The 23,726-nt window shown below is 42.4% G+C and overlaps 1 protein-coding gene across 3 annotated transcripts in view; it reads left to right on the forward strand.

Moving 5' to 3' along the window:
• COL25A1 (collagen type XXV alpha 1 chain) overlaps positions 1-23,726 on the forward strand; it is a 643,948-nt gene that overhangs the window by 551,897 nt on the left and 68,325 nt on the right. For all 3 annotated transcript variants that reach the window (XM_077278990.1, XM_077278988.1, XM_077278989.1), the window contains 2 exons: positions 3,130-3,174; positions 7,538-7,582. In XM_077278990.1, coding sequence (XP_077135105.1) covers positions 3,130-3,174; positions 7,538-7,582 — 90 coding nt within the window. The remainder of the gene's footprint in view (positions 1-3,129; positions 3,175-7,537; positions 7,583-23,726) is intronic.

Below are 23,726 nucleotides of genomic sequence, written 5' to 3' on the forward strand. Positions count from 1 at the left end.
GACATGAAGAAACGGAGCACCAATCTCAGACACAGAAGAAGAGCTAGCACTGCAGAGACCATTAGGTATAGTCACATTTAATAAGGGTCGCTTTAATTCTATTTTATTGAACATATCACAAATTTACTAACAAAACATTTCCTAATATGTTTTCATGTAGCAACATATTAGTGACAATTATGGTGGGTACATGTACAGACACATCCTCCAAATGAATCTGAATATATCACAATTAGCGATGAAGAAGTGAAAGCGGTATTCCCGTCTCCAAGGTCCTATCCCAAAATGTAGTAGTTGTAATAATAATAATAGCAAATACCTCCAATTGGAAATGTAGTATAGTTCTTCTGATAAGCTATGTCATTTACCCCATGTGCAGGATATTGCAATAGCTTAGTTATCCATATTTGTGACACTTAAACAGCTAAGTAACAAACTGTCACCATCACTATATGAGTGGTTGCAACCGTGGATATCTAAGCTACTGCAATGCCTTGCATATGGGGTAAGTGACATAGCGAATCAGAAGAACTATACTGCATTTCTAATTGGAGGTATTTGCTAATATTATTTTTATTACACCTACCACATATTGGGATAGGATATTGTAGATGAGAGTACCCCTTTAAGAATAAAGTCATGGACTCCCATTTTAATTAATTTTTATATATATTATAATATTTTATATATTATTTATTATGCTTTGCTTATATAGTGCTATTATATTCCACAGCACTTTACATACATTGTCATCACTGTCCCCAATGGGACTCATAATCTAAATTCCCTATCAGTATGTCTTTGGAATTTTAGAGCAAACATTACATTTTCTAGAGTATTTATTCTGATTTACCCAAGGTTCCTGCAGGCAATTTTAGGTTCCAAATTTTTAATGAATCCTATATTGCATCTCAAATGAAGGTTGAGGCCAATTGAGTTGTGAGTTTGGCTAACATTGCTTTGTTGGCATTTTGTGGTATAATTTGTAATCTTGCGTATTTTGTGATGTTGCCAGTAACCTTACATTTTAAGACTTGTCAATTAAGTATAATCATGGAGACTAGAGATGGGAGGGTCTCTGGATGTTCGGGTCCGGCAGACTCGGCCGAACAGTTAAAAAAAGCTTGGGATCAGGTGTCAGAACAGTACCCGGACCCGAACCCGGACCCCATTCACTTGAATGGGAGCCAAAACATCCAGTGCTTGCCACGGCATGGGGTCCCCCCAAAATTTTTGACAACAGCCTTGCTAAAGCAGACTGGTCTGGTATTCTCAGGCTGGTAAGGTGCCATGGAAATTGCCCCCAGCCTAAAAACAGCAGCTTGCAGCACCTGAGAAAAGGCTCATCTATTAGATGCGCCAATTCTGGCACTTTGCTCGGCTCTTCCCACTTGCTCGATAGCGGTGGCAAGTGGGATTTTTATTTGTGGGGTTGATGTCACCTTTGTATTGTCTGGTGACATCAAGCCCACGGCTTAGTAATAGAGAGGCATCTATAAGACGCCACTCCATTACTAATCCTATAGTTATATTGTAAATAAACACACAGCCAGAGTAAAGTAATAAATAGTGACACAGACTCCTTTAATGATTCTAACTGAAACTATGCTCACGTCATTACCCAGTCCAGAGAAGCCATAAACATCTCAACCACAAAAACTTTGTGAAACAGACCTCCATTGTAAATATCCACAGATAGTGGTGTAGTGTTGCATGGGCAGAGAACAGGGGCTGTTTCCTCGGGTGTAAAATTCCATTGGGGCACAAAATGTAATCTTCCCGCTGCTACTTCCCTTTGGAGTGGTGAAGTGAGTGCCTTTCCAGCGAAATAGGTGAGTTAAACAGCCAGGGCCAGGGCAGGGTTTCAAACTTGTCTTTTTTATTTTTCCTGGACAACTTATAAAAAAATGAGACAATATTATTAAGGGACACATTGGGAAACCATAATAAATCATTATGATTGTAAAGTATTCTAATTTACTGAGATAATGACTTTGGGTTTTCATTGGCTGTAAGCCATAATCATCAACATTAACAGAAATAAACAGTTGAAATAGATCACCCTGTTTGTAATGACTCTATATAATATATGAGTTTCACTTTTTGAATTGAAGAACTGAAATAAATTAAGTTTTTGATGATCTTCTAATTTTGTGAGATGCACCTGTAGGTGATACATGTCTACAGCCCGTAATTCTGATATGAAAAAGTCAGCTGCATTCCCTGTAAACTGTAAAATGATGATAATTAGTCAAAATAATCTGCAAAAGTTTCTACAATGTCAAAAAATGCACCGACGCCTTCAATTTTTTTTTGACGGACAGAGCAAGAAAGTGCCTTATTTTTACGGACTGTCCTGGAATTTGTGGATGGTTGGCAACCCTGGACCAGGGGCTTCTGTGTCATCTTGGTTGAGGCCACAGGTTCCAGTGCAGTCCAGATGTCATCGGCTGCAGCGCTCTGTACCCAGACCGAGATGACAAAGGCCGCACTGTGTTCTCCCGCAGGTCCCCGCCTCTCCTCCCATTTGTAATTTTTAGGAGAGACAGAAAGCCACGTGTGGAACTGTCTCAAATAAAAAAAAAAAAACCCACTAAACGTTTAAGGTTTTGAAGTTTTTAAATACTTTTAGAAATCCTAACTAGGGTTAGGGCAAAGGCAATAAATTAGTGATACAAAAAAGCAAAAATATAATAATGTATGACTGTTCTTACTTTTAAAATTGTAAGTTGGACATCAGCAAAAAGACAAAAAATATTAGAGAGTTAAAAGGGCAAAGTGTAATTCTACCAGGCCTCGGAGTGCTCCCAGCCCACGGGTTGCCGGTCTTGCCCCGGGCGCTGGCGACCAATGCCATGCCACTGTTCTCAGATCACAGATATGATGTAGGGATGAGTGGCAGAGGTGTAATGTGGAAGGCGGCACCAAAACACGGGAAAAAGCAACAGGCCCTTTGTGTGTCCCATTTAGGAAAACAAACTGAATAACATTGTCTGGACCCCCGTCTGTTGTTACAGCTCCATGTGATGCATTTAACAAATGTCGTGTTATGTCCCCTCTAACCATGTCAGCTGCTTCCAGCAATGGAGGATATAGTAGTTGTCTCACAGTTCTTTTTGTTTATGACAGGGACCACCTGGACCCCCCGGGCCAATGGGCATGCCTGGACCAAAGGTATTCTTTCCATATTTCGTGTATATCGGTGATAAGCACAGACATTAAAATCTATACACTCACCGGCCACTTTATTAGGTACACCTGTCCAACTTCTTGTTAACACTTAATTTCTAATCAGCCAATCACATGGCGGCAACTCAGTGCATTTAGGCATGTAGACATGGTCAAGACAATCTCCTGCAGTTCAAATCGAGCATCAGTATGGGGAAGAAAGGTGATTTGAGTGCCTTTGAACGTGGCATGGTTGTTGATGCCAGAAGGGCTGGTCTGAGTATTTCAGAAACTGCTGATCTACTGGGATTTTCACGCACAACCATCTCTAGGGTTTACAGAGAATGGTCCGAAAAAGAAAAAAAATCCAGTGAGCGGCAGTTCTGTGGGCGGAAATGCCTTGTTGATGCCAGAGGTCAGAGGAGAATGGGCAGACTGGTTCGAGCTGATAGAAAGGCAACAGTGACTCAAATCGCCACCCGTTACAACCAAGGTAGGCCTAAGAGCATCTCTGAACGCACAGTGCGTCGAACTTTGAGGCAGATGGGCTACAGCAGCAGAAGACCACACCGGGTACCACTCCTTTCAGCTAAGAACAGGAAACTGAGGCTACAATTTGTACAAGCTCATCGAAATTGGACAGTAGAAGATTGGAAAAACGTTGCTTGGTCTGATGAGTCTCGATTTCTGCTGCGACATTCGGATGGTAGGGTCAGAATTTGGCGTAAACAACATGAAAGCATGGATCCATCCTGCCTTGTATGGAGCATCTTTGGGATGTGCAGCCGACAAATCTGCGGCAACTGTGTGATGCCATCATGTTAATATGGACCAAAATCTCTGAGGAATGCTTCCAGCACCTTGTTGAATCTATGCCACGAAGAATTGAGGCAGTTCTGAAGGCAAAAGGGGGTCCAACCCGTTACTAGCATGGTGTACCTAATAAAGTGGCCGGTGAGTGTAGTTCTATTATATACAGTCTTTTTCTGCTATCACTTTGGGTGTTTGCTGCCCTCTAGAGTTGATTTTTGTGTAATACAATGAAACTAAAATTTGTATTCTGCTGTATCCAGAAGATAGAGGTATGTAAAACATCGTATGTTCAGTTAGTAGGGAATTTCAGGATTTAAGGAGTAAAGTGCAGGTAAAAACAGTGCTTATACCTTAGACTATATTTTACCTTAAAATGTAGCTACCTAAATTATGGGTAACATAGCAGCACAATAGCAAAGTCATTGGTTGGTTACATGCTGCTCAACCATGCAGATTAATCCATGGACAGGACATAGAAGAGTCAAACAGAATGTCCCTATAAAAGAATGCCAGGCCCTGATTTGTGGCAGCCCCAAGGAAGCTGCAGAACTGGATGTGGTCATTTGTTTCAGACAGAAATGGTTTGTATAAGCCTGAACAAGCATGGCTGTTCTTTTTTACTCGGACAGCGCCACTCTTGTCTATAGGTTGTGTTTGGTATTGCAGCTGGTGCCTTTTAAAAAACACTGTTATATCAGATACAGCCCATATATGATAGTGCTGTTTTTAATAAAAGCAGTGATTTTTCTAAAAAAAAATCTCATGAATTCCTTAGGAGCCACTGAAAATAGTGATTAAGGAACCTTAAAAAAAACCCTGTTAAAAAAACTGTCTTGGCATTGTCACATTGATCACTTTTTAGAAGATAAAAATCTGTTCTGGCAGCAGTACTAAAACTTTAATGAGCCGTGTATCTGTGTGTCCATCGCATGACCGGGACGGAGATTTATCTCCTGGAAGTAAACAATGAAAATGTATTAAATGACAGCAAGCAGAGATATTGAAAACTGCGAGGAAGTGTTCAGAATTTATTTTCGAAAATAGTTTAACTTTTAATAAATAGCTTTTCTTTGCGCTGACCAAAACGTCCCATGTATTTTCTTCCTATATAAAGTGTCATGTGGCATTGTGCATGGTGTCCATGTGTTTGTGGCATTCAGAGCGTATCCTGCTTTACTAGCCCCTGCTTGTGCAGCTGCTTTTGTGGCATGTCTCATAGTTTATGAAGACATGATTTTTACAGTGCAGGCTTCTCATTAAAAGAATTTGTGAGTGTTAAATAAATCCCAGTGCAGATTCATATCAAATTTGCCTTGTACTAATCTACAATTCTCATCCATTTCTAGACTTTTTTATATCTAGTCATTATCTCCCGTGCACTGTATAATATGTTACATACAGTATCAGGGCTGTTCCATAGTGAAAAATACAAGTACATTGCTAAAACAGCAAATGGCCACAATATGCACTATTGTCTTTATTGGAAGTAATCATTGTAATCATATACAGTAATCATAGTCAATCTGAGACTCCTGTATCATAAGATTATAAGTTGCAATCAAAATTATTCAACCCCATTGCAAATTAGGTCCATTAGCAAAATTTACAAACTTTCTGCTGTTTGCAAAAAAATAAAAGAAGAAAAACGATTTAAACAGCTCAACGCACCTAATATAACAAATGGTTTCTTCAAATGCAACACAAGATGCCCTTTTAGTGACGACTGCAGTCTCAGCATTATTCAACCCCCTCATGACAACCATCATTAGTATTTAGTAGAGCACCTTTGGCTGTTATGACCAACTGCAATCAAGATGCATAATCATATACCTGCTTCAGACAGTGTTCTTGAGCAATCAGCACATTCCCCATGTTCACAGGCATTTGTTATACTAATATCCTGGGATTGCATGCTACTACGGTCTTCTTAAATTCCCAACAAAGATTTTCTATGAAGTTTAAGTCAGATGACTAAGACAACCATTGCAGGATCTTCCAGGACTTCTGAAACCAAATCTTGGTGGATATTAAAGTATGCTTGTCCTGTTGGAAAGTCCAATGATGTCCAAGCTTCAGCTTCTTCACAGAAGACATGACATTTTATCTTAGGATTTTCACATACTGGATTGAATCCATCTTACCACATGTTTCTGTTTTTCAGTGACAAATGAAGCAAAGCAGCCACCACAATGCCTTACTGTAGGCAAGGTGTTCTCTTCAGAGCATGCTTCATTCTTTCAGTGCTCCACAGAACAGAATCCAAAAATGTCTGCTTATTTATATCGTTTTGATCCAACTTTTCTTGTGCTTTTTGGTCAGTAGAGATGTACAAAGACCTTAAGCATTTAGTATTCACTTCACTGTGCAAACTGAAACCTTAATCCCTCCTGTAACCAATGCTTGCTGCAGGTCTTTTAGGCCTTGTTCACACGATCCTTTTTTCGCTGCGGATTATTCAGGTCCTGATTTGTGAAAACCGCAGTGCAAAACCTGCGGTGGTTTTCACTGCGGTTTTCAGTCCTTTTTCTACTGCGGATTCCACTGCGGGTCTCCAGCTGCATTTTCCTATTGGTGCAGGTGGAAACCCGCTGCGGAATCCGCAGAAAGAATTGACATGGTACTTCTTTTTTTCCGCAGAAAATCAGCGCGGATTTTCCAGCGGAAAAAAGGAGCGTGGGAACAGCGGTTTTTTTTTTCCATAGGGTAACATTGTACTGTACCCTGCATGGAAAAAGGATGCGGATCCGCAGCAAAAACCGCATCGTGTGAACATAGCCTTACAATTACTCAAGCTTTTTAGACCATTTGCCTCCTCAAGAATCTGGTGGCAGCCAGTAGTGTAACCAGTGTTTCTTGAACTTGCAAACTTTCCTTCCAAAGGTAGTTCTGGGGACATTCAATGCCTGCAGCATGATTTTGTATCCTTTTCCTTGTTTCTGCAAGGAAATGATCTCTTACCTTTACTTTTTGGGCCACTATCTTGACTCCACCATATTTCTACCATGCAATCAAAGACCACAGCCAGCAAACCCTTAGCCGGTCCTGGTATCATGTGTTTTATCTCAAACATTCCTGATCCAACTAATAAAGCGCTTGATTATTATACTGCGCTGCAGAATATGTTGGCGCGATATAAAAAAAGATTATTGTTATTATTATTACTGGGTGTGATTGGGACAAAACCTTATCTACACATGTCCTCTTATGAGAAATTCTATTCATGGGGTGAATAATTCTGAAACTGCACTAATCCGTAAAAGTAGCTTTTTGGGTTGAACTTGTAAAAAACTTTTGTTATATTAGTTGTGTTGAGCTATATACATTGTTTTTGTTTGATTGATTTATTGAAAACAACAGAAAGTTTGTAAATTTTGCTAATAAACCTAACTTGCAATGGGGATTGAATACTTTTGATTGCAACAGTAGATGCCCTTTGGTTTCTCGTACATTGGCTCAGTCTCTTGTTTGTAGCTGAAATTGTTTGGAAATCATCCCATAAAATGTTAACGGTGCCTCGAACTCAGCAAGCTCATGGTAATCTACATTGTCTCTACAGGGAGAGGGAGGCCCTGTTGGACCTCCAGGAGTTGATGGGGAGCAGGTAAAGAATTTTCTAATTTATCAATCACAATCTGTCAATATCATCACATGATGGAGTTAAATAAGAATCTGAAGTGGGTCATTGTCACTGCAGGCAGAACTCACTAAAATAGTTTTAACAGTCCCATTTTTTATTGCGAATCTTATGAGCAAATACTGATTAAAGTACCACTCTCTTCTACCATGAATAGTGTTGAGGCAAAGAAACAACACATGACAAGGTGAATCCTGTCTTGAGAGCTGTGTAGTTTGTGGCAAAAAGAGGCTATTACAACTATGTAACCCTTAAAGGTGTTGTCCACTACTCAAACAAACCCTTTTCTCTTACTATATTCCCCCATGTAGCCACCTCTGGTGCTGACGCTGTTCCTTTGATGTTGGCGCCAGTTTTCCTAGGGCTTGTGTGACCTTGTTATGTCATATGACCCCTTCAACCAATCAGCAGCCATTTTACTTTCACTGTCTTCTGACATAACTGACATCTGGAGGAAGAGAGCATCAGCAGTTCTAATGCCTTCTGGATGTCAGTTACTTCAGAAGGAATTGAGTGTGAAGCGGCCCATTTGCAGGAGACCTGTCACCGATGGCGCTGGCATCATGCCAGCACCAAAAGCGAGTACAGGTTTCATTTTCCTTTTTGTAATATAGTAATTGTGAAGGGATAGTCTGAGTAGCATTTAGTATTGTGGAAATGTACGGTATTTATGGAAATGTAAATGCCAGTTTTTCTATTTCTTAAGATATTTTAATTCCAATAATCCACATGGAATAATATAATTTCTGTTATTTTACATGGGTATTGATTAATTTAGAGCACTGCCATTTATTCATTTATTCTTACGGGAGTTCCAAAGACCAGCCAAGCGCAGCGCTCTGCTATCTCCAGCGGTTCCATTAAGAATGAGTGGCGCAGCAGTGGACGTGATTGACCACTGCTTCATTCTGGCCCTTCAGAACACCATTCTCGAGATTGGTGGGGGTCCCGAGGTTGGACTCCCAGTGATCAGAAAGTCACCCCCTATACTATTCCATAGATGGCGGATGATTTTCAAACTTAAAAATACCCCTTTAACTTACTGACCTCTCACTGTCGGAATAATGCCCTGGTTTACTAAATATGAAACAATCGTAGGAACTTGAGCACTTCAGTCTGGGCCCATTGCTTAGTGCTACTGAGTGTTATGTGGCTGTTTAATTTCCTTTCTGCATTTGTCGTATACAATAATAATTATTACCGTATATTTGTGTGAAAACTTGTGTTCCATCTGATGTATCATTACCACCCTGGGGAAAGCAGCAGTCTAAAGTGATGTCATCTCTGTTGCCATTATAGTATGTAATTACAGATAACTAATTGACGTTGCACACATATATTTCAGGTCTGAGTGTAATTATTCAGACCCTAACTTGAAGGATGAAAAAACAAAAGGCAAAAGAAAAGAGTACAAAACGTCCCAAAGACAATTTCAAAGTTTATTCAAAACACATATATATCATAATACACAGTATATAATAAATACAATGAATAATAGAGCAATTTAATGAATGACAGGTGTAAGACACAAAGATCCCGAGTGCTAGTGGGAGGGAGGGCAGTAAATGACAACTAGCAAGAAAAAGTGCAAGTGCAACCCATATAGGGCTTTTTTACAAAAAGGTTAGCGCAAAAAATGCCAAATTTAATATGAGACATAAACATTTTCATTGTTAAGAGACATCTTATGCCTGCTGACTCTTATTCAAGACTGGCGCAAGAAATATCGGTTTTGATTAAATTCCCCCTCAATGTTTTTGAAAATAGAATCACATTTACTTTTGAGCAGACATAAAATTCACATGCAAATTATATATGCAATGTTATTAGGCATTTTTCATAAGTGTCCTTTAGTAATTTTTACAGGTAATGCAGTCTAATTCTAGACCTGCTAAACCAACAATCACTGCTGGGTTCAAAAAGTCACCATCCCTGCCTTTATTCAGTCACGTGTAGAATCGTGTTACTTATATTTACAGCCTCAATGCGGTCAATTAATTCACATAAAATAGCTGAGATATTAAATTAAGTGTAAGGTGTGGGATGAGAGTGAAAGGTTTTCAGTTTAAGGCTTTCTAACCCTAATTATTCATTATAGACATGTACTTTAATAAAGAAATTACTATATGGAGAAAGCATTTCATGGACACATGTTATGCATCTTCATCAGTGATGAGCGAACATGCTCGGATAAGGTGCTCGGGCGCTAACCGAGTGTCATCGGCATGCTCAAAAAATATGTTTGAGTCCCCGCGGCTGCATGTCTTGTGGCTGTTAGAGAGCCGCAACACAAGGAGGGATTGCCTGTTTGTGGGATGATTGTTTTACATTATCGCCACTGTTCTTTCTTCATCACATACATGTCTACAAAATGAAACATACATCATTATTTCCAACTACTCTTCAATAAAAATGAAAAACACATTAAAGTGTTATCATCACCATTTTTGTAAATTTTTCCTCTTCTTAGATGATACACTGGCAGTCCCTCAGACAATATGTGCGGGGGTGGTGTACATCCATGGCCACCACTTGATTCAGTAAGGGCATTTCAGAGCCCCATTCCCTTGACTGGTGGAGGTCTAGCTACATGTCTTCAATAATTTAGTGTACTTATTGCATTATTTATGAAGTGCTTGGCTTGTGCCCTGCATGAGGTGATGGAGGTTGTGATCCCTAGACTCACCATTGAATGCTTACATTGGTTTCTGGCTTCTGCAGGTTGCATGAATAGTTACGTCTTCTTTTTTGCCAGTCAATTGTGAACAGTTTATTCTATAAATGACTGAAGCTCTTATGTCCCATCATCATCCTGCAGAAAGCACTCTCTGACATTAGGAAGAGAAGAGGTGTACTTGGCAATAATGTTTAGGTAGTCACCTATAACAACCTATACTAGAGTATTTCTTTCTTCTATGAAATCAGACCGGACTGATTAACTTTCCTTTTCAATTTAAATCAAAGAGTCTTGAGCACCAATGAATTTATCACCTGCACATCCATGGTCCTTCCTACCTACAAGACCTGCTATTTCACAAATGATGTGACTCAGTTGACTAGCCATCATAATTTGATGCTTTTTAGGCCCATTTTACTGCTTTCAACTCATCAACTTCAATAATTGACAGTGATTTGAATGTGTTACCAGTAGGTTCATATTGATTCTGTTTTTACATATCATTATACATTTTTCTTCAAGTCAATCACCAGGTTTTTGCCACCTGCGCTAAATGATGAAGGGATAGAGAGACTGATTGAAGCGATGTGTCACTTAGGCTATGTGTGCACGTTGAGTATTTGCTTGCAGAAATTTCTGCATCTCTTGGCAGGAAAAACGCTGCAGCAAAAAAGCGTGGTTTTGCTGCATTTTTGTATGTGGTTTTTGCATGCGTTTTTGTACAGCAATGAATGTTTTTTTAGCTAAATAATGATATTTAAAAAAAAAGTTTTGTGATGTAATTTCTTGGATCAACACCTTCTTTTTCAGGCTGATGCAGTGGCATCAGGGTAATGGAATTAGGTCTAGGTGTCAGCAGCTGTCATTGACACCTAGCCCTAGGTTTAGTCATGAAAAGGTGTCAGCCCGACACCCTCATTACTAAGCCGATAAGTAAACACTCACACATGAACACACATTGTCACCAGCCTATGGAAGAGCATTAACAGAACAAAAGTACATAGGCTGTAATCAAACAGCAACTGTTAATCTTAAAGAAATATAATAATAATTGCGTGGGCTCCCGCTTAATTTTAATAACCAACATAGGGAAAGCCCGATGGGAGCAGTAGTCTCATCAGCCTATGCCTGCTGACCTGTGATAAGCTTTTTACCGCAGGTCACCATTGCCAATCACAGTCACAGCTGCGGAGTCATGCTGACATCTGACAGCATGACCCCTGCAGTGCTCTGACTGACTGTCTTACCTATGGTAGTGTTACTGCAGGTCACACCTGCGAGGTCACACTGACATCTGAATTCACATGCTGCAAAAAAAATGCACTGCAAGTACTCAAAGGAAATTTACTGATCATGTGCACAACACTTCATGATTGTCATTGAATTAACTTGCACAAGGAATCCATAGCATTTTTGGCCCATTTCCTTGAGGATAAAAACACTGCAAAAGCGCATCAAAAATGCACTGTGTGCCCACAGCCTTATTGGGCTGCTTGCTGTAGTTTTGATAAAATAGGCGAACACATGCTGCCATGTTCATGAGCTCTGATTGGCAGCTTTCTGCCTATGCACTGTGTACACATAAAGCTGCCAATCAGTGGTGTGGGCAGAGTTATACAGAATACAGTATTCAGAGAACTGACACACACCCACCACCAAAACTATTGAGTAACCATGGAAGCCAGACAATTGTATAATACAGTAGATATTTCTTTATTTAATATTAGCAATAGTCATACAACAAATAAAGCTAAAACAATTTGATAGAATGTGTGCGCATATCAGGACGATTAAAATAATGAAAACATAATTATGCTAAATATTGTAAGTGGTGGACCAAGATTTCACATTGATATGCAATTATTATTTCCTGAGTTGTTGCTATAATCTATAGTATTTAGAGAACTGGTAGATCTGCAGCAGAGAAAACAGTGATTTTATCAAAATTGTAGCAAGCAACCCAGTAAGTGACACATTGTTGTAATTGGGATCTCTGCTCTTACATCATGCTGTTTTCAGAAGGGGTAGCAAGAATCTGGTGACAGATTCCCTTTAAGACAGTTTTCATCATCTCACTTTCTTTTTATGAAAGCCTAAACATACCATTCAATTCTGCTCTATTCATGGAAATCTTATTTTGCAGTAATTGCTAGGAAATAATATTATTATTATTATTTATTATTATTCTAGTGCCATTTATTCCATGGCGCTTTACAAGTGAGGAGGGGTATACATAATAAAAACAAGTACAATAATCTTGAACAATACAAGTCATAACTGGTACAGGAGGAGAGAGGACCCTGCCCGCGAGGGCTCACAATCTACAAGGGATGGGTGAGAATACAGTAGGCGAGGATAGAGCTGGTCGTGCAGTGGCTTGGTCAATCGGTGGTTACTGCAGGTTGTAGGCTTGCCGGAAGAGGTAGGTCTTCAGGTTCTTTTTGAAGGTTTTGATGGTAGGTGAGAGTCTGATATGTTGTGGTAGTGAGTTCCAGAGTAGGGGTGATGCGCAAGAGAAGTCTTGTATGCGATTGTGGGAAGAGGAGATAAGAGGGGAGTAGAGAAGGAGATCTTATGAGGATTGGAGGTTGCGTGCAGGAAAGTAGCGGGAGACGAGGTCACAGATGTATGGAGGAGACAGGTTGTGGATGGCCTTGTATGTCATGGTTAGGCTTTTGTTCTGGAGTCTCTGGGTAATGGGGAGCCGCTGAAGGGATTGACAGAGGGGAGAGGCCGGAGAATAGTGGGGGGAAGGTGGATTAGTCGGGCAGCTGAGTTTAGAATAGATTGGAGGGGTGCGAGAGTGTTAGAGGGGAGGCCACAGAGCAGGAGGTTACAGTAGTTGAGGCGGGAGATGATGAGGGCATGGACTAGGGTTTTTGCAGATTCTTGGTTTAGGAATGTACGGATCCGTGAAATATTTTTGAGTTGAAGGCGGCAGGAAATGGAAAGGGCTTGGATATGCGGTTTGAAGGAGAGATCAGTGTCAAAGATTACCCCGAGGCAGCGAGCTTGTGGGACTGGGGAAAGTGGGCAGCCCTTTACTGTAATGGATAGGTTTGTTGGGGGGGTCGCGTGAGATGGGTGAAAGACAATGAATTTTGTTTTGTCCATGTTAAGTTTTAGAAATCTAGTGGAGAAGAAGGATGAAATAGTGGATAGACATTGAGGGATTCTGGTAAGTAGGGTGGTGATATCTGGTCCAGAGATGTAGATCTGTGTGTCATCAGCATAGAGATGATACTCAAAATCGTGAGATTCTATGAGCTGTCCCAGGCCAAAAGTGTAAATGGAGAAGAGCAGGGGCCCTAGAACTGAACCTTGCGGGACTCCGACAGATAGGGGGCAAGGTGAGGAGGTGGTGTGTGAATGGGAGACGCTGAATGTTCGGTCAGTTAGGTATGACGAAATCCAGGATAGGGCCAAGTCTGTGATGTCAAGGGATGAGAGGGTCTGTAGTAATAGGGAATGGTTCACTGTGTCAAAGGCAGAGGACAGGTCCAGGAGGAGGAGGATAGAGTAGTGTCGCTTGCTCTTGGCGGTTAATAGGTCATTGGTGACCTTAGTTAGGGCAGTTTCAGTGGAGTGGTGTGACCGGAAGCCTGATTGTAAGCGGTCGAAGGGGGAGCAGGAAGGTAGATGGGAGGACAGTTCAAGATGGATGTGTTGTTCCAGTAGTTTTGAGGCATAGGGGAGAAGTGATATAGGGTGATAGCTAGATACAGAGGATGGGTCAAGAGAGGGCTTTTTGAGGATAGGTGTGATTGAGGCATGATTAAAGCTTGAGGGAAAAACGCCAGTTGTTAATGATAGGTTGAGGAGATGGGTTAGAGTTGGGATGAAGACTGTGGTGAGGTTTGGGATGAAGTGGGAAGGGATCGGGTCAAGTGCAGGAATGTAAGATGCAATCTTGAGAGTAGAGTGGAGAGTCGATCTTCTGTAATGGTGGAGAAGTTGGTTTTGGAGGTGGAGGGCTGGGTAGTTGGGAGGAAGGGCTCTGGGGGTTGTCGACTAAAACTGTCTCTGATGTTCTCAATCTTCTGCTTGAAAAATGAGGCAGTCTTCAGCTGAGATGAGTGGGGAGGGAGGAGGTGCTGGGGGACGGAGGAGAGAGTTGAAGGTGTTGAATAACTGTTTAGGGTTGTGAGATAGGGACGATATGAGAGATGAGAAGTATGTTTGTTTTGCTGTGGCGAGTGTGGTCTGTTTAAATGCGATGAAGTGCTCGTTGGAGTGGGATCTTTCCCATCTCCGCTCAGCAGCCCTGGAAGCTCGCCTCAGTTCTTTGGTCAGGCTGGTGTGCCAGGGCTGTCTGTTGATTTTGCGAGTTTTGGTATGTGTGAGAGGGGCAAGAGATTCCAAAGCTGCAGCTATTGTGGTGTTATATAGAGCGGCAGCATCATCCGCATTGTGTAGGAAACTTATGTCTGCGAGAGGGAGGAGGGATTCAGAGAGTGAGTGTAGATCAAGGTGTTTAAGATTTCTGCGAGGGTGTGCAAGTTTGTGGGGTGGGGATTGTAAACAAGGAGTGGAGAGGGAAGAGAATGTGAGTAGATTGTGGTTAGAAAGAGGAAGAGGTGAGTTAGAGAGGTTAGATAGGGAGCAGAGGTGGGTGAAGATGAGGTCCAGTGTGTGATCATCTTTGTGAGTGGCTGCAGACGACCATAGATGATGGAGCTATCGCAACTACAGGCCGTGTTTATATAGAAACATTGCAGTGTTTCAAGTCTAATCACCGACTTTAATTGCAATTACTGTACATTGCACAAGGGACACAAATTGTGGGTTTTCAATTCCATGATTCATGAAAATTGCATTTGTCACCTAAGGTCACTTAAGATGGATTAATACCTTTATTCATGCTTGATAATAACACACATCTTCTGTATCTAAAACTGTATCTTTCACAAAGCAGTTCATGTATAAGTGCATATCAAATAAAACAGGATTAATAACCTGTCAAATGTCAAGCTCTATGGAAATAGATGTTGAAAGCTTTGTAGTCCATGGTTACTAAAATAATAAGCGAACAAGCAGCACACAAAACTGGAATAAAAATTACAAATAAATAAATATATATATGTATATATATGTATAAAGAAAATGGAATCATGTCATTGCTACGAGGTTGATGGCTGAAAAAGACGCTGGATAAGTGGCTACAAGCTGATGTAGTTGCAGTGTCAGGTCGGTTTCTTGAAACTGAGAGATGTCTTAGCTGTAATATACTGAGGTTACTTCATGAAAAGGAATCAAAATATACATTTCAACAATGATGCAAAATTTAGATCAATCCTGTGTGACAGATTAGCTGTACGAAAAAAATGGTGATTTGGTACCTTGTTAGCCAGTAGAAAAAAGATATAGAGTGCTCTCAGTGGGAGAACCAAAATAGGAATCTTGCAGGTGTGATACGTACCTTTTAATGGCTAACAAAACATAGTGAATGATGTTACAAAGCAAGCGTAAGACTGCTTACGTCGCTTCATCAGGCTGGTATATTAGCTGTGTAGCGGGAAGCAAAGTGGGAGCAAATGCAGTCAGACACAGTGACACTTGAAAATCTGAGAATCAAAAGAGGACTTCTCCTGTTCTTTATTGTTGGTGTAGAAAATGAATGCCGAGCTGCCACATCCTTACACAAAACACTAATTAACTACTGCTTTCCAGAGTACTGACTAGACCTTAGCTTAGGTAACTATACAGGTAACCTGCTACAAACCACCTGAAAAAGAAGCAAAAAGGTTGTATGTTGCCTCACACCAATAGCACAAACTGGAGGCTAGCAGTCCTCAGTAGCAGAGTCTGATGAAAAGACATCTGCTGCTTCTTCAATTCTTCCCCAACTGAAGTGCACAGCTTTCTAAAATCTGCACACATTGCACATCTTTCTTTACCGTCACCTGCTGCACACCTTTCTGAGTTCTGCACACACTGCACACCTTTCCATACCCTGAATACACTGCCCACCTTTCTGAGCTCTGCACACACTGCACACCTTTCCATACCCTGAATACACTGCTCACCTTTCTGAGCTCTGCACACACTGTACACCTTTGTAAACCTTGAATACACTGCACACCTTTCTAAACCCTGAATACACTGCATACCTTTCCAGACCCTGAATACGGCGCCCACCTTTCCAGACCCTGAATACACTGCACACCTTTCTAGACCCTGAATACACTCCACACCTTTCCAGACCCTGAATACACTGCCCACCTTTCTAAATCCTGAATACACTGCCCAGCTTTCTAGACCCTGAATACACTGCCCACCTTTCTAGACCCTTAATACACTGCACACCTTTCCAGACCCTGAATACACTGCCCACCTTTCTAAACCCTGAATACACTGCCCACCTTTCTAAACCCTGAATACACTGCACACCTTTCTAGACCCTGAATACACTGCACACCTTTCCAGACCCTAAATACACTGCACACCTTTCTAAACCCTTAATACACTGCCCACTTTTCTAAACCCTGAATACACTGCATACCTTTTCAGACCCTGAATACAGTGCCCACTTTTCCAGACCCTGAATACACTGCACACCTTTCTAAACCCTGAATACACTGCCCACCTTTCTAGACCCTGAATACACTGCCCACCTTTCTAGACCCTGAATACACTGCACACCTTTCTAAACCCTGAATACACTGCCCACCTTTCTAAACTCTGAATTCACTGCACACCTTTCTAGACACTGAATACACTGCACACCTTTCTAAACCCTTAATACACTGCCCACCTTTCTAAACCCTGAATACACTGCATACCTTTTCAGACCCTGAATACAGTGCCCATGTTTCCAGACCCTGAATACACTGCACACCTTTCTAAACCCTGAATACACTGCCCACCTTTCTAAACCCTGAATACACTGCCCACCTTTCTAGACCCTGCATACACTGCCCACCTTTCTAGACCCTGCATACATTGCCCACCTTTCTGTTGTGAATCTGCTTTTGGGCTCCTTCTGGTGGTGGCTAGTGGTACTGGTGACTCGGGTGTGTTTTCTTTCTCAGTTCACCTGTTTTCATCAGTAGTGGGGAGTTCCTATTTATTCCTGCTCTTCAGTCATTGCCTTGCCGGCCATCAATGTAACCAGAGCCTTTCTGTTGCATGTTCCTGCTCCTAGACTACTGATCAGCTAAGTTGGACTCTTAGTCCTAAGTTTGTTTGCATTTTTTGTTCCAGTTTACAGTTATATCATTCTCTGTAGCTGGAAGCTCTTGTGGGCTGAAATTACCACTCCGGTGTCATGAGTTGACACATGAGTCTTAAAGTAATTTCAGGATGGTATTTTAAAAGGGTTTTCAGCTGACCGTGCAGTTCCCTTTTGTATCTTTCTACTATCTAGTAAGCGGACCTCGCTTTGCTGAACCTACCTTCATACTGCGTATGTCTTTTCCTCTGAACTCACCGTCAATATATGTGGGGGGCTTCTGTCTCCTTTTCGGGGAAATTTCCCTAGAGGTAAGCCAGGTCTGTTTTTTCCTCTACTAGGGTTAGTTAGTCCTCCGGCTGGCGAGAGACGTCTAGGGATAAAACGTAGGCACGCCCCCCGGCCACTATTAGTTGTGTGGTAGGTTTAGCTCACGGTCAGCTCGAGATTCCATCACCCAAGAGCTCGTCCGTTATTTATGTGTCCTGACGTTCCCCTGCCATTGGGAACCATGACAGTATGGCCGGCCCAGTGTTAAAACTGTTGGCAGAAGAAAGGAGAGAAAAAGAAGTCTGCAATTTTATTTTTTTTTTTTCCTTGGTGCTTGCTCTATAGTTGAATCAGTTGCATTTCAGCTCTAATTGCAGTCTTTGTCTCCCTCTCCTTCTAACCCTTGAATGGCTCTGATCTCACCTGCTTAAAATGGATCCTCAGAGTTTGGCTATAGGGGTGAATAATCTTGCCACAAAAGTTCAAGATTTACAGGATTTTGTTATACATGCTCCTATATCTGAACCTAGAATTCCTATACCAGAATTTTTCTCCGGAGATAGATCTCGTTTTTTGAATTTCAAATATAATTGTAAATTATTTCTTTCTCTGAGACCTCGCTCCGCTGGAGATCCCGCACAGCAGGTTAAGATTGTAATTTCCTTGCTGCGAGGTGACCCTCAAGATTGGGCTTTTGCATTGGCACCAGGGGATCCTGCGTTGCTCAATGTGGATGCGTTTTTTCTGGCTTTGGGGTTGCTTTATGAGGAACCTAATTTAGAGTTTCAGGCTGAAAAGGCCTTGATGGCCCTGTCTCAAGGGCAAGATGAAGCTGAAATATACTGCCAAAAATTTCGTAAATGGTCTGTGCTTACTCAGTGGAATGAGTGCGCTTTGGCGGCGAATTTCAGAGAGGGTCTCTCTGATGCCATTAAGGATGTTATGGTGGGGTTCCCTGCGCCTACAGGTCTGAATGAGTCCATGACAATGGCTATTCAGATTGATCGGCGTTTGCGGGAGCGTAAACCTGTGCACCATTTGGCGGTGTCTTCTGAGAAGGCGCCAGAGAATATGCAATGTGATAGAATTCTGTCCAGAAGCGAACGGCAGAATTTTAGGCGAAAAAATGGGTTGTGCTTCTATTGTGGTGATTCAACTCATGTTATATCAGCATGCTCTAGACGCACAAAGAAGGTTGATAAGTCTGTTTCAATTGGCACTTTACAGTCTAAGTTTATTCTATCTGTGACCTTGATTTGTTCATTATCGTCAATTACCGCGGACGCCTATGTCGACTCTGGCGCCGCTTTGAGTCTTATGGATTGGTCCTTTGCCAGGCGCTGTGGGTTTAATCTAGAGCCTCTGGAAGTCCCTATACCTCTGAAGGGTATTGATTCTACGCCATTGGCTAGTAATAAACCACAATACTGGACACAAGTGACTATGCGTATGACTCCAGACCATCAGGAGGTGATTCGCTTCCTTGTGTTGTACAATCTACATGATGTTTTGGTGCTCGGATTGCCATGGTTACAATCTCATAATCCAGTCCTTGACTGGAAAGCAATGTCTGTGTTAAGCTGGGGATGTCAGGGGGCTCATGGGGACGTACCTTTGGTTTCCATTTCATCATCTATTCCCTCTGAGATTCCGGCATTTTTGTCTGATTATCGTGATGTTTTTGAGGAGCCTAAGCTTGGTTCACTCCCTCCTCACAGAGATTGCGATTGTACCATAGATCTGATTCCAGGCAGTAAATTTCCAAAGGGTCGTTTGTTTAATTTATCCGTACCTGAACATGTTGCTATGCGAGAGTATATTAAGGAGTCCCTGGAAAAGGGACATATTCGTCCTTCTTCATCTCCCTTAGGAGCCGGTTTTTTCTTTGTGTCTAAAAAAGATGGCTCTTTGAGGCCGTGTATTGATTATCGACTCTTGAATAAAATTACAGTCAAATATCAGTATCCTTTGCCACTGCTGACTGATTTGTTTGCTCGAATAAAGGGGGCTAAGTGGTTCTCTAAGATTGATCTTCGTGGGGCGTATAATTTGGTGCGAATTAAGCAGGGGGATAAGTGGAAAACCGCATTTAATACGCCCGAGGGCCATTTTGAGTATTTAGTAATGCCTTTTGGTCTTTCAAATGCCCCTTCAGTCTTTCAGTCCTTTATGCATAACATTTTCCGTGAATATTTGGATAAATTTATGATTGTGTATCTGGATGATATTTTGATTTTTTCGGATGACTGGGACTCTCATGTCCAACAAGTCAGGAGGGTTTTTCAGGTTTTGCGGGCTAATTCCTTGTGTGTGAAGGGTTCTAAGTGTATTTTTGGGGTTCAAAAGATTTCTTTTTTGGGGTACATTTTTTCCCCTTCTTCCATTGAGATGGATCCTGTCAAGGTTCGGGTTATTTGTGATTGGACGCAACCTACTTCTCTTAAGAGCCTTCAGAAATTCTTGGGCTTTGCTAATTTTTATCGTCGATTTATAACTGGTTTTTCGGATGTTGCTAAACCTTTGACTGATTTGACTAAAAAGGGTGCTGATGTTGCTGATTGGTCCCCTGCTGCTGTGGAGGCCTTTCGGGAGCTTAAGCGCCGCTTTTCTTCTGCCCCTGTGTTGCGTCAGCCTGATGTTGCTCTTCCTTTTCAGGTTGAGGTCGACGCTTCCGAGATCGGAGCTGGGGCGGTTTTGTCGCAGAAAAGTTCCGACTGCTCCGTGATGAGACCTTGTGCGTTCTTTTCTCGAAAATTTTCGCCCGCCGAGCGAAACTATGATATTGGTAATCGGGAGCTTTTGGCTATGAAGTGGGCTTTTGAGGAGTGGCGTCATTGGCTTGAGGGGGCTAGACATCAGGTGATGGTATTGACCGATCACAAGAATCTGATTTATCTTGAGTCTGCCAAGCGCCTGAATCCTAGACAGGCGCGCTGGTCGTTGTTTTTCTCTCGGTTTAATTTTGTGGTCTCATACCTACCAGGTTCTAAAAATGTGAAGGCAGATGCCCTTTCTAGGAGTTTTGAGCCTGATTCCCCTGGTGATTCTGAACCTACAGGTATCCTTAAGGATGGGGTGATATTATCTGCTGTTTCCCCAGACCTGCGACGGGCTTTGCAGGAGTTTCAGGCGGATAGACCTGATCGTTGCCCGCCTGGTAGACTGTTTGTTCCTGATGATTGGACCAGTAGAGTCATCTCGGAGGTTCATTCTTCTGCGTTGGCAGGTCATCCTGGAATCTTTGGTACTAGGGATTTGGTGGCTAGGTCCTTCTGGTGGCCTTCCCTGTCTCGAGACGTACGAGTTTTTGTGCAGTCTTGTGATGTTTGTGCTCGGGCCAAGCCTTGTTGTTCTCGGGCTAGCAGATTGTTGTTATCTTTGCCTATTCCGAAGAGGCCTTGGACTCACATCTCTATGGATTTTATTTCTGATCTCCCTGCTTCTCAGAAAATGTCTGTCATCTGGGTGGTGTGTGACCGTTTTTCAAAGATGGTTCATTTGGTACCTTTGCCTAAGTTGCCTTCCTCATCCGAATTGGTCCCTCTGTTTTTTCAAAATGTGGTTCGCTTGCATGGTATTCCGGAAAATATCGTTTCTGACAGGGGGACCCAGTTCGTGTCTAGATTTTGGCGGGCATTCTGTGCTAGGATGGGCATTGATTTGTCTTTTTCGTCTGCGTTCCATCCTCAGACTAATGGCCAGACAGAGCGAACTAATCAGACCTTGGAGACTTATTTGAGGTGTTTTGTGTCTGCGGATCAGGATGACTGGGTTGCCTTTTTGCCGTTGGCAGAGTTTGCCCTCAATAATCGGGCTAGTTCTGCCACTTTGGTTTCTCCTTTCTTTTGCAATTCGGGGTTTCACCCTCGTTTTTCTTCCGGTCAGGTGGAGTCTTCGGATTGTCCTGGAGTGGATACTATGGTGGATAGGTTGCATCGGATTTGGGGACAGGTGGTGGACAATTTGAGGTTGTCCCAGGAGAAGACTCGGCATTTTGCCAACCGCCGTCGTCGTGTTGGTCCTCGTCTTCGTGTTGGGGACTTGGTGTGGTTGTCTTCCCGTTTTGTCCCTATGAGGGTTTCTTCTCCTAAGTTTAAGCCTCGGTTCATCGGTCCTTATAGGATTTTGGAGATTCTTAACCCTGTATCCTTTCGTTTAGACCTTCCGGCATCTTTCGCTATCCATAATGTCTTCCATCGGTCGTTGTTGCGGAGGTATGAGGTGCCGGTTGTTCCTTCTACCGAGCCTCCTGCTCCTGTGCTGGTTGAGGGTGAATTGGAGTATGTTGTGGAGAAAATCTTGGACTCCCGTATTTCCAGACGGAGACTACAATATCTGGTTAAGTGGAAGGGTTATGGTCAAGAAGATAATTCTTGGGTAACTGCTTCTGATGTTCACGCCTCTGATTTGGTTCGTGCCTTTCATAGGGCTCATCCGGATCGCCCTGGTGGTTCTTGTGAGGGTTCGGTGCCCCCTCCTTGAGGGGGGGGGTACTGTTGTGAATCTGCTTTTGGGCTCCTTCTGGTGGTGGCTAGTGGTACTGGTGACTCGGGTGTGTTTTCTTTCTCAGTTCACCTGTTTTCATCAGTAGTGGGGAGTTCCTATTTATTCCTGCTCTTCAGTCATTGCCTTGCCGGCCATCAATGTAACCAGAGCCTTTCTGTTGCATGTTCCTGCTCCTAGACTACTGATCAGCTAAGTTGGACTCTTAGTCCTAAGTTTGTTTGCATTTTTTGTTCCAGTTTACAGTTATATCATTCTCTGTAGCTGGAAGCTCTTGTGGGCTGAAATTACCACTCCGGTGTCATGAATTGACACATGAGTCTTAAAGTAATTTCAGGATGGTATTTTAAAAGGGTTTTCAGCTGACCGTGCAGTTCCCTTTTGTATCTTTCTACTATCTAGTAAGCGGACCTCGCTTTGCTGAACCTACCTTCATACTGCGTATGTCTTTTCCTCTGAACTCACCGTCAATATATGTGGGGGGCTTCTGTCTCCTTTTCGGGGAAATTTCCCTAGAGGTAAGCCAGGTCTGTTTTTTCCTCTACTAGGGTTAGTTAGTCCTCCGGCTGGCGAGAGACGTCTAGGGATAAAACGTAGGCACGCCCCCCGGCCACTATTAGTTGTGTGGTAGGTTTAGCTCACGGTCAGCTCGAGATTCCATCACCCAAGAGCTCGTCCGTTATTTATGTGTCCTGACGTTCCCCTGCCATTGGGAACCATGACACCTTTCTAAACCACGCATACACTGTACACCTTTCTAAACCCTGAATACACTGCCCACCTTTCTAAACCCTGAATACACTGCCCACCTTTCTAAACCCTGAATACACTGCTCACCTTTCTAAACCCTGAATACACTGCCCACCTTTCTAAACCCTGAATACACTGCCCACCTTTCTAAACCCTGAATACACTGCCCACCTTTCTAAACCCTGAATACACTGCCCACCTTTCTAAACCCTGAATACAGTGCCCACCTTTCTAAACCCTGAATACACTTCACACCTTTCTAAACCCTGAATACACTGCCCACCTTTCTAAACCCTGAATACACTGCACACCTTTCTAGACCCTGCATACACTGCACACCTTTCTAAACCCTGAATACACTGCACACCTTTCTAAACCCTGAATACACTGCCCACCTTTCTAAACCCTGAATACACTGCCCACCTTTCTAAACCCTGAATACACTTCACACCTTTCTAAACCCTGAATACACTGCACACCTTTCTAGACCCTGCATACACTGCCCACCTTTCTAAACCCTGAATACACTTCACACCTTTCTAAACCCTGAATACACTGCCCACCTTTCTAAACCCTGAATACACTTCACACCTTTCTAAACCCTGAATACACTGCACACCTTTCTAAACCCTGAATACACTGCCCACCTTTCTAAACCCTGAATACACTGCACACCTTTCTAAACCCTGAATACACTGCATACCTTTCTAGACCCGGAATACACTGCCCACCTTTCTAAA

The sequence above is a fragment of the Ranitomeya variabilis genome, chromosome 1 (assembly GCF_051348905.1).
Source record: "Ranitomeya variabilis isolate aRanVar5 chromosome 1, aRanVar5.hap1, whole genome shotgun sequence".
Lineage (NCBI taxonomy): Eukaryota > Metazoa > Chordata > Amphibia > Anura > Dendrobatidae > Ranitomeya > Ranitomeya variabilis.